We start from the raw sequence: 11729 nt of genomic DNA on the forward strand, positions 1-11729 counted from the left end.
CTCGCCTTTCAGACTGCAGTATATATATATATATATACACACACACACACACACACACACACACACACACACAGACACAGACACAGACACAGACACAGACACAGACAGACAGACAGACACAGACAGACACAGACAGACACAGACAGGCTCTTGTCAATGAAGGAAGACAGGGGGACACTCACACTTCACACCCACTGTTTTGAGTCTGTAACTTCCGTGTGTGTAGATGAGCATTGCCTTAGTAATGCTTAGATTGTGGGTTTGAGTCCAACTGGGACCATGCAGACAAAAATAAGCGGCTTAGAATAAAGACAGAGAGGAAAGCCTCAGCGTCTGGACCCCCACCTGATGAGAGACAGCTTCTGCTTCTCCATGGCCTCAGGAGGAACCAGAGACATGGGCACAAGAGGAGCCACTTCCACTCTCTGAGGATCACACACACACGACAATCAGTTACACAGCAGAAACAGACACACACACAGGTTACTCAACATCAGTCAGTTACATGTATACATACGCAGTCAGACAGGACCCATTTCAAAATGACGCTCCACTTACGGGTGGGACTCATCTAGAAATGTCACACCGAGACACTTTGAAGGAGCATCTAGTATATCCGGACAGACTACTGGGGCCAACTCACCGCGGTCGGCTCCTTCTTCAGGTCCACGTGCTGAGAGACTTCAGTGGCGATGTGGTCTAATTGGTCTAAGGTGTCCAACTGGAAGACAGGAACACACAGGAGATTGAACCAAACGAGTCAGAGAATCCCCCCCTCAAAAAATACAGAATGGGCTCAAACGTCAGTCCATTCCCATTCCAAAACCAATCTCCCCCGCCCCCGCCCCCGCCCCCGCCTCTCTTACCCCAGTATCGTCCCTGTGCTTGTTGGCTCTGGTCCTATTAGTACCGTCCTCTCCAGATGTGGCCGCCTCTTTACCCCGCCTGGGGAGGGAGGGAGGGAGAGAGAGAGAGACCACCACAATGAGACGCTCCTCAGTGTCCCAAACCACCCAAAAGCCTTTCAGACTGTATCGTTCTGTATCACCAAAAAACTGGAGTGTGTCTCCAGACCGTGTGTGTGAGACTGTGTCTCCAGACCGTGTGTGTGAGAGTGTGTGTCTCCAGACCGTGTGTGTGAGACTGTGTCTCCAGACCGTGTATATGAGACTGTGTTCAGGGCAGTCTGTTGGGACGGACTTACTTGTTTCTGTCAGAGATGTAGTCCAGCGTCTGGAACACCAGGTTGTACAGGTGCTCCACCTGAAGGAAGGCCAAAAAACACACAAGTTACCGCTGCCCTTTTATTAGTGTGTGTATCGTAGTCAGTGACGCTTGTGTGTTGCGATGTTATTGTATTAGTGTGTTTCTACTGCGTTCTGTGTTTTCCAAGAGGTGAGCTTGTGAGTGAGAATTTCATTGTACTCCCATACACATAGCGCAGGACCCAGTGTATGTGACCTCTGTGGCTCAGTGGGTAGAGCATGGTGCGCTAACAACGCTTAGGTTGTGGGTTTGATTCCCGCTGGGACCATATATACTGAAATGTTTGCACTCACTGCAATGTAAGTCGCTTTGGATAAAAGCGTCAGCTAAATGGCGTATATTATATAATATGACAACAAAACATATACACTTTTAAACAAGTATATGTAGCGGAGGTCATTTTAAAATCGCTCTGTCATGATGAGGTAAGCCCTGTCTGTGACTTCTGGGAGCCCAGATATAGCCCTCATACCGGGCTCGGATGTCCTCTTTCTCTGGGTCTGTGGAAGCAGCCCCGTGTTTGACTGTTCTAGGACTCACCTTCTTGCTGTAGATGCATGTGGAGCCTTGGATGAGCAGTGCTGCCTCTGCAAAGTTCAGAGTGGTTCTCCCTCCGTCAAAAGTGATGGCCATATCATCCAACTGACAACAGCAACACAATAAGACAACAAGAAGTCAAATATTACAAATAATACCCTCCTAAGACCCCTTAACCCCCCTGTACAAGTTTCTCTCCTGTTAATAATTTTAACGCTTATGTTGGGGGTTCGATTCCCGCTGGGACCATATATACTGTAAAATGTCTGCACTCACTGCAATGTAAGTCGCTTTGGATAAAAGCGTCAGCTAAATGGCGTATATATTATTATATGGAAAGTCATAGTTCACCTCCTCCAGGTAATCCGCCAAATCCGAGGCGACGTCGATCTCCCAGTTTTTTGTCAGCTCCCGGATAGGTTGCAACAAATGAGCGAATCTGGTCTCTACCGCTGCGTCCATGGCCATGGTGTCCTTCCAGAACAGAACAGAACGCCAAATTTGAATGAGTGATGAACATACAGTAGTTCGCTATTTTAGCTAAGCCCGAAAACGAGCAATGGCTGACGTTAGTTAGCGAGATCGTTCAAATGACTCGAGTACGTCAACAGTCACTGTTTTTAGCTTGCTAGCCAGTTAGCTAACTACATTCAGAGAGGTACACCTCAAAATGTTGGCACTTTTCACAACCTTTTGCAAGCCAATTCACAGGGACTCACTCGCCAAACGTGTTTCCAATTGACCTACGGCTGTGACTCACTAAAATATGAAGATGAAGTTGTACTATGGTTCTATTTGAGAAGTAACGTTAGAACTTGGAGGACTTTGAAAAGAACCGCGCAGACGCCATCTTTGAATTTTACCGCGATCGTTCTTCTTCGCTGACAGTCTAGTTTCTCTCTGACGTCAGTGTGAACAGATGCCATGTGCTTTACCGCCACCTACTGTGGAGGGCGTGTATGAGCCCCTCCGTATAAAAACCTGCACTTGCGCCTTATTACCACAAGATAGACTACTTGGACAACGTTCTAACCATGGCCGTCTCCAAATCTGCCTCCTTCCCTCAAATCTCCGTGTATGCCTTTGGCCGCAGACATATCATAATCATTTGAGGTGTCTTTTAGGCTCCAGTTCGTTGGTAAGGCCTGCTTCTCTAATTGCATTGCTATTAATATACCCCTTGTTTTGGGTTATTTTTGTTTTGTTTTGTTTTTGGAAGAATATTACTTTCTGTCAGGGACGTTTTTGTGTAGGATAATTTCAAGGTGTTTTCAAATGATGTTATGAAAAGATGTGTTTCTCATGGAATAAGAGTTGGCTGTCGTGGAAATGCACTTCAGAGGACTTCAGAGGACCAGAATGTACTTCGAGACGACTCTCTGGGAACCTGTTATAGAAATATATGGATAGCCTATGATATTAAGGAAGCCCAGTACAAACGAGACATTTTAATTATTTTATTTACAAGCGATTTTTGACTGTTCTAACTAATTGATTGTGCCATGTTTTCCGAAATATATATAGCAGAGAATATTGTATTATTTGATAGAATAGTCTTTGCTGCTTTCTCATTGAAAATTGCAGCCTATATCTAGAGATTTAATTGTGTGAACTTGGTCCGCATTTTGCTGAATTTGTATCGGACAAACAATCAATAAAGAAAAAAGCCTACTGAACAATTCGTATTCGTATTCGTATTCGTAATATGAGTTTAGATTTAGATAGATACAAACCTATTTCTGACGAATCAATTTCACTTTTGTTGATGAACAAATAGTTTTTGTTCATCAACAACAGTTCTCAAAACAGTTCTCAAAACAAAAAGCTACGTTATCCAAGATCATACATTAAATTGTTGTTATTGTCAAATGTAAAAGCCTTCTTTGTATCGAATGCCCCAGTGCTACGGTTCTGTTTTTCGATTTGGGTCTTAGGGATCAGCAAAAGCAAAAGGTTGTTTCAACATAGAAAGTTTATTTCAAGCACTGTTTAAGGCCCATTTCTTACAGGTCATGAATCAAATGTCTGTTGTTGTGTTCCAGTTATAATGCAGCTACACTTTTAAGGAAGTACCCCCTCTGATACACATGCATGATGTTTGAATAAACTACACAGTCGCAAATCCCAAGGTAAATGTGACTACATATTACCCAATCAAGTAGGCTATAGCTATGCACATACGATATTCTGATTGTCTAGATATAGTGTGTACACAACGGCACATGCCTAGTTGTTTGAATAGAAAGCCTGGCGGAGTAGGAGTAGTCGTCGCCAGGTTTGGTGAAACGATTACTTTTCACTGGGCTCTCTCTCTTTCTTTCTCTCTCTAAAATATAATTCTCATCCATGTCCATGTCCATATACACACACACACACATACACACACACACACACACACACACACACACACACACAGAGAGAGACACACACACCCACACACGTTCTGAGCCGGCGACTGCTGCGCTACCTTAAAAACGGTTACGCTCTACACCACGTGACGCGATTCCTGGAAAGTTCCTGGAAACCGGTCTTTTGTGTTTAAGGGCCATATAGTTATTAACAACACATACCGGAGCCAGGGATGCAACATTCACGTCGCAGAAAAAAGACATTGCATTGTCATTGGTGCCGGACTTTTACAATTATCTCATCATGGGTTTGATGTGACTTTCTGCATTGACGATCAAATCTTCTCCTTCATAAGCCGTGACACGAGTTGGCGACTTGGAGGCACTTGTCTTCGCCCGTTTTCCCTCAATCGCCATCGGCCAGAGAACCGGGAGTGTGTGTTCATCGTCTATGCGTCACCTTGCCCACCAGTTGATTAGCACAGCCAAGACAAACGATTTGCCATGGAACAACTCCAGATACCTCTCCTCTGTGATCTGTCTTCGCTTTCAGTGAGCGACATGGTTGGCTAAGCCTAGATCGAGCTAGTGTGCTGAGCCGTGGATGTCCTGTATGTAGAGAACTAGCTAGCTAAGTGAGGTTGTTAGAGCTGGTTTTGGTGCTTCTTTGTTTTATTCCGCACATTCTTCTTCTTCTTCGATGAAAGTTCCCGATCTGTCGATCAGAGCTGTTGTCGCTGTCTTGTATCGGAGGCTTGTCCTGGCAGAGATTCACCTTGAACTCGACACATTCACAGGGTAAGGACTAATTCGTTGATTTCGTTTTATTTCAACACATTGCGTGCATTGCATAATCGATCATGGGCATCGCTATAATAAATAGGTTGCCTGCTAGTGTTGACAGTTATGCAATACAGACAGTGGCAACATGCTGCCTTAGGCGTTATCTTCTGGTAGTTTTCAGGGCGAGCAGTGGAGACTAAACTGGAGACAGAACAGCTCATACCATGCCATTAGTCATTCCATAGAGACGAGTTGTAAACAGCTGACACTACAGCACAGACATAATCAGATTATATCGCTCGCTCGCATTTTGTGCTCTGCAAGGTTGAACTGCCATCGCAATTTCCGAGGATCGGCTAGTTTGTAAATTTCGTAGAAGGAGAACGCTCCATAATAATCTACTACTAGGCTGCTTGCTTGTTTTGCCTGAAATGAACATCTCGATATGTTGAGTAGATGAGGAGTTGCACATTTCCTAAAATATATATATACATATATATGTATATATATATATAGTTGTTATGCTACAGTTCTCAGTTTCATTATGACAGACGAGTCACCAGAGCGCAAAAGCCGCTCTTTCGTTTGTGCCCCGTTTTTTTTTTCTTTTTGAAATGCTGATGAATACCTACATTTTAGGGAAAAGGCATAAATACGTGTGTTTTTTTTTTCTTGCAGGCCGATACTTCCATTCATAAAATCGCAAGGTGGCGAAGAGACTGCACTGCTTCTGTCTTGACATCGTGTGGAAACTGTGCCCGTCTTTTTTGGGAATATCGATACATTTGTCGGATGTCTATTGTTGGCTTACGGTGAGGATATTTCGGGTGGTTCTCCAATGACCTGTCAGTCATCAGAATCCACGGAGACCATCGAGAATGAGAGAAGATCGGACACCACGGAGTCCCGAGTTGTAGAATCCGACGAGAGTCGTATCGCTTTGGCCATGAAGGACCTTAAAAACACAGGTAGGGAGGCATGTGACGGCGTGGCCACATTCCCATCCTTTTGACCATACTTGAGGTGAGGTGTGTCGTGAATTAAGCTTTACAAATGGTGTAAAACAATGCAAATGGAGGATTTAAAAACGAAGCATTCGTGTATTTGACCGCTTATGTGTAGCCTGACAATGAGATGTATGCGGTCATCAAACGTGCTCTCCACCGCTGACCTGATAACCCATGGTTGGAAAAAGCGGACTTGAATTTTATCATCGTTGAATGTTTTTGTGTCCGTTTTCTTTACAGTAATACTTACAAGTTTCTTGAATTTCGTAGTAACACGAAGATGTTTACTTGTAAATCTTCTGCTTGCGTTTTCTTAATTGCTGGAACTACGCTTTTTTTTAAACCACAAACTAATGTAATTTATTTAAGGACAGAGTTTGTCGATTGTACAATAGTTTGTAATAGTAATATAATAACTTATTTGTTCTCCAAGGACTATTTTAAAGACACCAAGCTTTCACTCAAAAGTTGGGGACTAACGTAATAACCATAGCCTTTTCAGGATAACTCAAGTCACAATAATTGTACTTATGTTTTGATCAAGATTTTAAAAACAGTTACTTCAGTCCAAAATGACCATCATCAATCAGTCTGAAGCAGCTAGGCTATATGTTATGCAGTAGACTATCTGTACTATCTGTACTGGTTTTAGCACAAACGATTTTCATAAATGCTCTAATGAAACATGTATTTAAGGTAAAATAGAAAATATCAAAAGGTTGTAAACATGATTGATTTATGTTCATTTTCGGGCTATATTCAGGGGATGGGGAGATTCTTACAAAATAGTTTGAGAAATGCGCAATGTGGGGCAATGCACACCAATGCAAAAATATTGACAGAGATCTTTAGAAGTAAACATTTTAGAGTAGGCTATTCAAATATCATGCCTGTTTAACTACAGTTTATCACCTATTTGCAAGGATTTCAAGCAAGTAACATTAGGGTTCCCCTGTAATTTTCTTTCCCTCAGGTAAATTATAAAGAGCCATGTTCAAAGAAATGCATCTCCCTCTTTCTCTCTCTCTCTCTCTCTCTCTCTCTCTCTCCTAAACATAATGGAAGGTTCAGAATTAAAGTAGGGCCTTTATGTGTCTGGAAGAGGCTTCAGATTACTTTCATATTCGATAGAAAGACGCTCTTTCTGCATTCATGACATGGGCAGGATTATTTTAATTTTAAACTACTTTATTTGTGTATGCAGTGGGTTTGGAACCAGTCAGACTACACTAGAGAGCCAGGGCGTCCATTTTGGGGCGAGGGTGTGAGGGGGCCAGTGGGGAGGGAGGGAGGAAACCAGACAACGACTGCCGCAGTGTGGCTGCAAGGATCACTCTCGTGCATTCAGAGGAGTCACTATGTAAACGCTGGTGATTTAACATCACTTAGGCTAATTCCCTCCCTCCAAGAGCTTTTCAACAGCTTCATTTTTCTTTCTTTCATTTAATGAAATGTGCCTGAAATGTTCTTATTTTGTGACACACTTAGATAGAAGAAGAAACATACTGTGTGTGAGTGTGTGAGAGAGAGAGAGAGAGAGAGAGAGAGTGTGTGTGTGTGTGTGTGTGTGTGTGTGTGTGTGTGTGTGTGTGTGTGTGTGTGTGTCTGTGTGTCTGTGTGTGTCTGTGTGTGTGTGTGTGTGTGTGTGTGTGTGTGTGTGTGTGTGTGTCTGTAGAGGCTTTCTTTTTAAGAGGCCATCCTCAGGGAGGTGCACTGTTTGCCCTGTGGCCCTGTGTGCTTATACGTGTGTGTGTGTGTGTGTGTGTGTGTGTGTGTGTGTGTGTGTGTGTGTGTGTGTGTGTGTGTGTGTGTGTGTGTGTGTGTGTGTGTGTGTGTTCTTTCTGGAGCAGGCTGGTACTGGGGTAGCCTGACTGCCAACGGAGCCAAAGAGATCCTCCAGGATGCTTCAGAGGGCACCTTCCTGGTGCGAGACAGCTCCCAGAGGGATTACCTGTTCACCATCTCAGCCATGACCTCCGCCGGCCCCACCAACCTCCGCATCGAGTACAAGGAGGGCAAGTTCAAACTGGACTCTGTGGTTCTGGTCAAGCCCAAGCTGAAACAGTTTGACAGTGTGGTTCACCTGGTGCAGCACTACGTGCAGCTGTCCAGGACTACGTGTAAAGGGGGGTCCCAACCCCTGGCCCCCCCCAACGGGACGGTCCAGCTGCTCCTGACCAAGCCTGTGTACACGGCCACCCCCTCCCTACAGCACCTGTGCCGGATTACCATCAACAAGGCCACCAGGCAGGTGCAGGAGCTGCCCCTACCCAACAGGCTAAAGGACTACCTGACGGACTACACTTACAATGTGTAGGACTACAAATACCAGGTGTCACATGAGACAACAGACTACACTTGCCGGCCTTCAGTCGAGCGGGACGGAGCGCACAGTGGCCGCCTTGTTTGAAATCAGCTCCTAACCCCAACCCATAGACATGTTTTGAAAGCCCTTTTGTAGATCTGAACATAGGTGTTGAGGGGGATGGTAATAGTCTTAATATCAAAATATATGCCATTTTAGCTTTTCTCCAAAACGGCTAATAGTACTGTGAATACATCCATGTTTTGTATATAAGGTGCCAGCAGGAATTGGAACTCCCAGCCGAAGCGGTGTATGTAACCGAGTTGAGATGGTAAAACTCCCTCCTCAAGTTCAAATACCCCCCCCCCCCCCCCCCAACTGTCGAACTGCTAGCTTTTTCGATAGCGTAGCTGATTTTTAACATCGGGTATTTGAGGAGACGGTCACGTGTGTTGTCGAGTCAGAGGTCGCAAGTTCGAGGATCGGTCGGAGCGAGTCGAATTGCGGGGGCTACTGTTTGCAACAACCTGACGTCTGTTTCACATGCTCCTACCCACCGGGCCACACAGCATCACACCCTGCCAAGCCCTCAGGTTACAGTACGTCATCGAGAGCTCCTCTCATACTCTTCTTCCTCCTCCTACTCCTCCTCCTCCTCCTCCTGTTCACTCAGATCTACAATGGGGGGGGGTCTCAAGAACGATGGAGGAGTTGGGGTCCTCGGGGTGGATTTCAGACAGGGGGGCATATGTTCCTGAAGCTACTGAGCTCCTTGTGCAAGTATTCTGGAGTCGTGTTTATTATCTCGGAAACGGGAGGAAATATTTTCGTCTCGAGACGGTATCCCTGCAGACAACTCAGGGTCAACAGGCTCCGGAACCTTCTGGATGAAGGGTTGACGCTCGGTTCGGTGCACATCTCGGCCTCACTGTCTCCACACGCCCTCGTTGTTGCATTACAGACTCCGCCTCTCGTGTTTGAGACATGAGCGTCTGACACTGTCAAGTTATGTTCAGAATGACGTTTTCATTTTTTTTTTTTTTTCCTTCTCTTTTTTTACTGTAATCATAGAAAGGGAATAGTTTTTTTTTTTTTTTTTTTTCGTACTCAGTTTAGGATTTCACAGTGATGGAAAAGCAAGCGACACACGAACGTCGTTTTCTCTCTCTCTCTCTCACTGTCGATTTCTCGCTCTGTGTCTCGTGCTGAGAGATTACAAATAATTGATTTCAAGACATTCTCATCCTCCTGGATGTTGTTCCCACAACACACAAGGCATGAATACTTCATCGCTGCTTTGTCTTTCAGCATAAAACGCCTTTGGGGAAGACAAGGCATGTAACTGTACAGCAGTGCGGAGGCTGGCGAAGGTAGAAATCGGAGGACAGGGCTCATTGTAATGCATGGAATGGAACAAGGAACAAATCATTCCCTTCCATGCGTTACAATGTGCCCATCCTCCGATTTCTGCCACCACCAGCCTCCCCTGCTGTACAGTGTAACTAGATCTCTGTTTGCCATTTGGTTAGACATACTGTACATACATAACATCCAGCTATGGCTGCCATATAAGGAACATTAGTTTTTATGGTGCGTTCAAGTCCTCCTCAGAAACCCGGAACATTCCGACATCAAGCTCCCGAAATCGCATCCAATTGGTTGATTCTGGGATAGCTCTAGTGGTACATTTTGGAGTTTCCTTTTTCCAAGGAGCACTTGAATGCAGCATTAGCACACATCGAGGATGCTCACTTAGGGGTTTCACTGGGTCGACGTGAATTAATCTGTTTGAATCAATATTTTGAAGTATTTATTGACTGTGCTACTGTGTTTCCTAGAATAATTACACGAAACAGCTACACAAAGAATACCTGAAAGTATGCTTTATCCTAATGGTTGATGATTGTGGATTTCCTTTTGTTCTGCGTGTCAGGAAGCGAAGAATGTGATTCAGCGGTGCCACTTCTCTGCTGTGTATTGTTCCTTTGAATTTTTAGCATACAGGACATATTAGCCTCAGTGTGAACAGTTCTTGTAAAATATTCCAAATTCCACTCTGGAGATCATTATGACATTTACCCTCTCAGATGGTGCTTAATCCAATGTCTATATTTTTTTTCTCAGAGAAGAAAAACAGAAATAAAACAAAGAGTGAAATTACAGACTCATTCCTATCTCTGCGTGAACATTCTTTTCATTTCAAATTTAGCCTCAGGGGCGAAAGGGTTGGTTGGAAGTTGAGGGAGGTGGAGGCCTAAGAGGAGACACCTCGTCGATATTGTTTGCTATTCATTCAAAACAATGATTCATGCTTCGGAAACCTGGGCTGCGTTTCACTCCAGATCAGGGGAGGCTGTGTTTGATAACAATCCTCATTCCATTACATGCATTACAAAGAGCCAGTCCACCATCAGCCTCCCCTGTTCCAGCTAGTTGTTCCCTTCCATCTGCCCCTGGTTCACTCCCCTTCACAGATCTGAGACGATTACCCTATGTTGCTTAGACCTACCTAGTCAGATCTGTGAAGTGCAGTGGACAAAGGTAGAAGGGAAGGAACAACTGTCTGGAATTAAATTTGATTTAACAGGTATTCCAAGGATTCATTACGCAGGCTGGTGCCTGTGGATGGCTGTTTGCAGACACTGAAGTTCATCTGAGGAACCCACTGTCTAACAACAGACCTTGACTGACCCAAGGGGTGTTTATGTAACAGGTCGGGAATCAAACCCACTATCCTTTGCTCTATAACTTTGTAGTCTTACAGATTGAGCAAGCTGCTAGGCTTTCACTCAGTGAGGCACTATGGGTACTTTACTGTCCTCAATTGACCCCTCACCTAATTTCTTCCGGGACCCCGGGGGCAGCCGACTGAGTCAACAGTGGAATCCAGGTCACGGTACCATTGGAACGGGACAAGGATGGAACCCAACGACTTTAAACTCTTCCGTCTCTTTCCCTCATCCCTTCCATTTCTCTTCCCTCTTTTCCTCTCTTGCCCTGGATCATGGCCAGTAGTTGTCATATCAGACACGGGTTGGGCCGCCCCTGCTCAGTAAAAGCTGCAGAACAGCCTATTGACCCCCCTCTCAAGGTGGGCCTAACCTAATTGAGCTGAGGGTTATTGCTATAAAGCTCTTACCAGGGCATTTTCGCAGTAAGCTTCTTAGAGACAGATTTACAAAAAAAGGTTTGCACCTGTTTTTTTTTTGGTTTTGTTTTTGCTTTCAATCATCACCATGAGGTTATCTCCACTTCCACTTTATTCTCATTTGCATTGCCATTTTCCCTTCCCTGTCTAGCCGGTTTTTACTTCTGTTTGTATTACTGATGTATTTGAAAGGCAAACAGCATTTCTGTTGGCATGATCCAGATACCAAGCTGCCATGCAAATGATCCTGCCTACCGCCCCTTAAAAGGTCAGGCAATGAGTGAGGGAACTGATCTTATCGTTCCCTGGTCCAGTGGTACAGGACAATGGTAAGC

At 44.6% G+C, this 11729-nt stretch overlaps 2 protein-coding genes across 5 annotated transcripts in view; one reads left to right on the forward strand and one right to left on the reverse strand.

The window, feature by feature from the left end:
• The window catches only part of ncaph2 (non-SMC condensin II complex, subunit H2), an 8227-nt gene extending 5578 nt beyond the window's left edge, over positions 1-2649 (reverse strand). For 2 of the 3 annotated variants that reach the window (XM_083692309.1, XM_083692307.1), the window contains exons 1-7: positions 2155-2416; positions 1807-1908; positions 1205-1263; positions 867-945; positions 644-721; positions 346-425; positions 1-13 (exon numbers count right to left, since the gene is read on the reverse strand). The exon at positions 1-13 is cut by the window's left edge and continues 154 nt beyond it. In XM_083692309.1, coding sequence (XP_083548435.1) covers positions 1-13; positions 346-425; positions 644-721; positions 867-945; positions 1205-1263; positions 1807-1908; positions 2155-2271 — 528 coding nt within the window. In that variant the 5' untranslated portion in view covers positions 2272-2416. Of the gene's footprint in view, positions 14-345; positions 426-643; positions 722-866; positions 946-1204; positions 1264-1806; positions 1909-2154; positions 2417-2522 lie in introns of those variants that run through there. The other variant, XM_083692308.1, reaches the window with a different exon arrangement.
• Positions 2650-4264: 1615 nt separating this feature from the next.
• Positions 4265-10414, forward strand: socs2 (suppressor of cytokine signaling 2). 2 transcript variants are annotated; one of them, XM_083692015.1, is made up of 3 exons: positions 4265-4949; positions 5613-5902; positions 7789-10414. In XM_083692015.1, the coding sequence occupies exons 2-3, from the start codon at positions 5773-5775 to the stop codon at positions 8256-8258; spliced, it is 600 nt and encodes a 199-aa protein (XP_083548141.1). In that variant the 5' UTR covers positions 4265-4949; positions 5613-5772; the 3' UTR covers positions 8259-10414. The 2 variants fall into 2 exon arrangements, with proteins under 2 accessions (XP_083548141.1, XP_083548142.1); XM_083692016.1 differs by having other exon boundaries at positions 7792-10414.
• The last annotated feature ends 1315 nt before the right edge of the window (positions 10415-11729 follow it).

The sequence above is a fragment of the Argentina silus genome (assembly GCF_951799395.1).
Source record: "Argentina silus genome assembly, chromosome: 20".
Taxonomy (NCBI): Eukaryota; Metazoa; Chordata; class Actinopteri; order Argentiniformes; family Argentinidae; genus Argentina; species Argentina silus.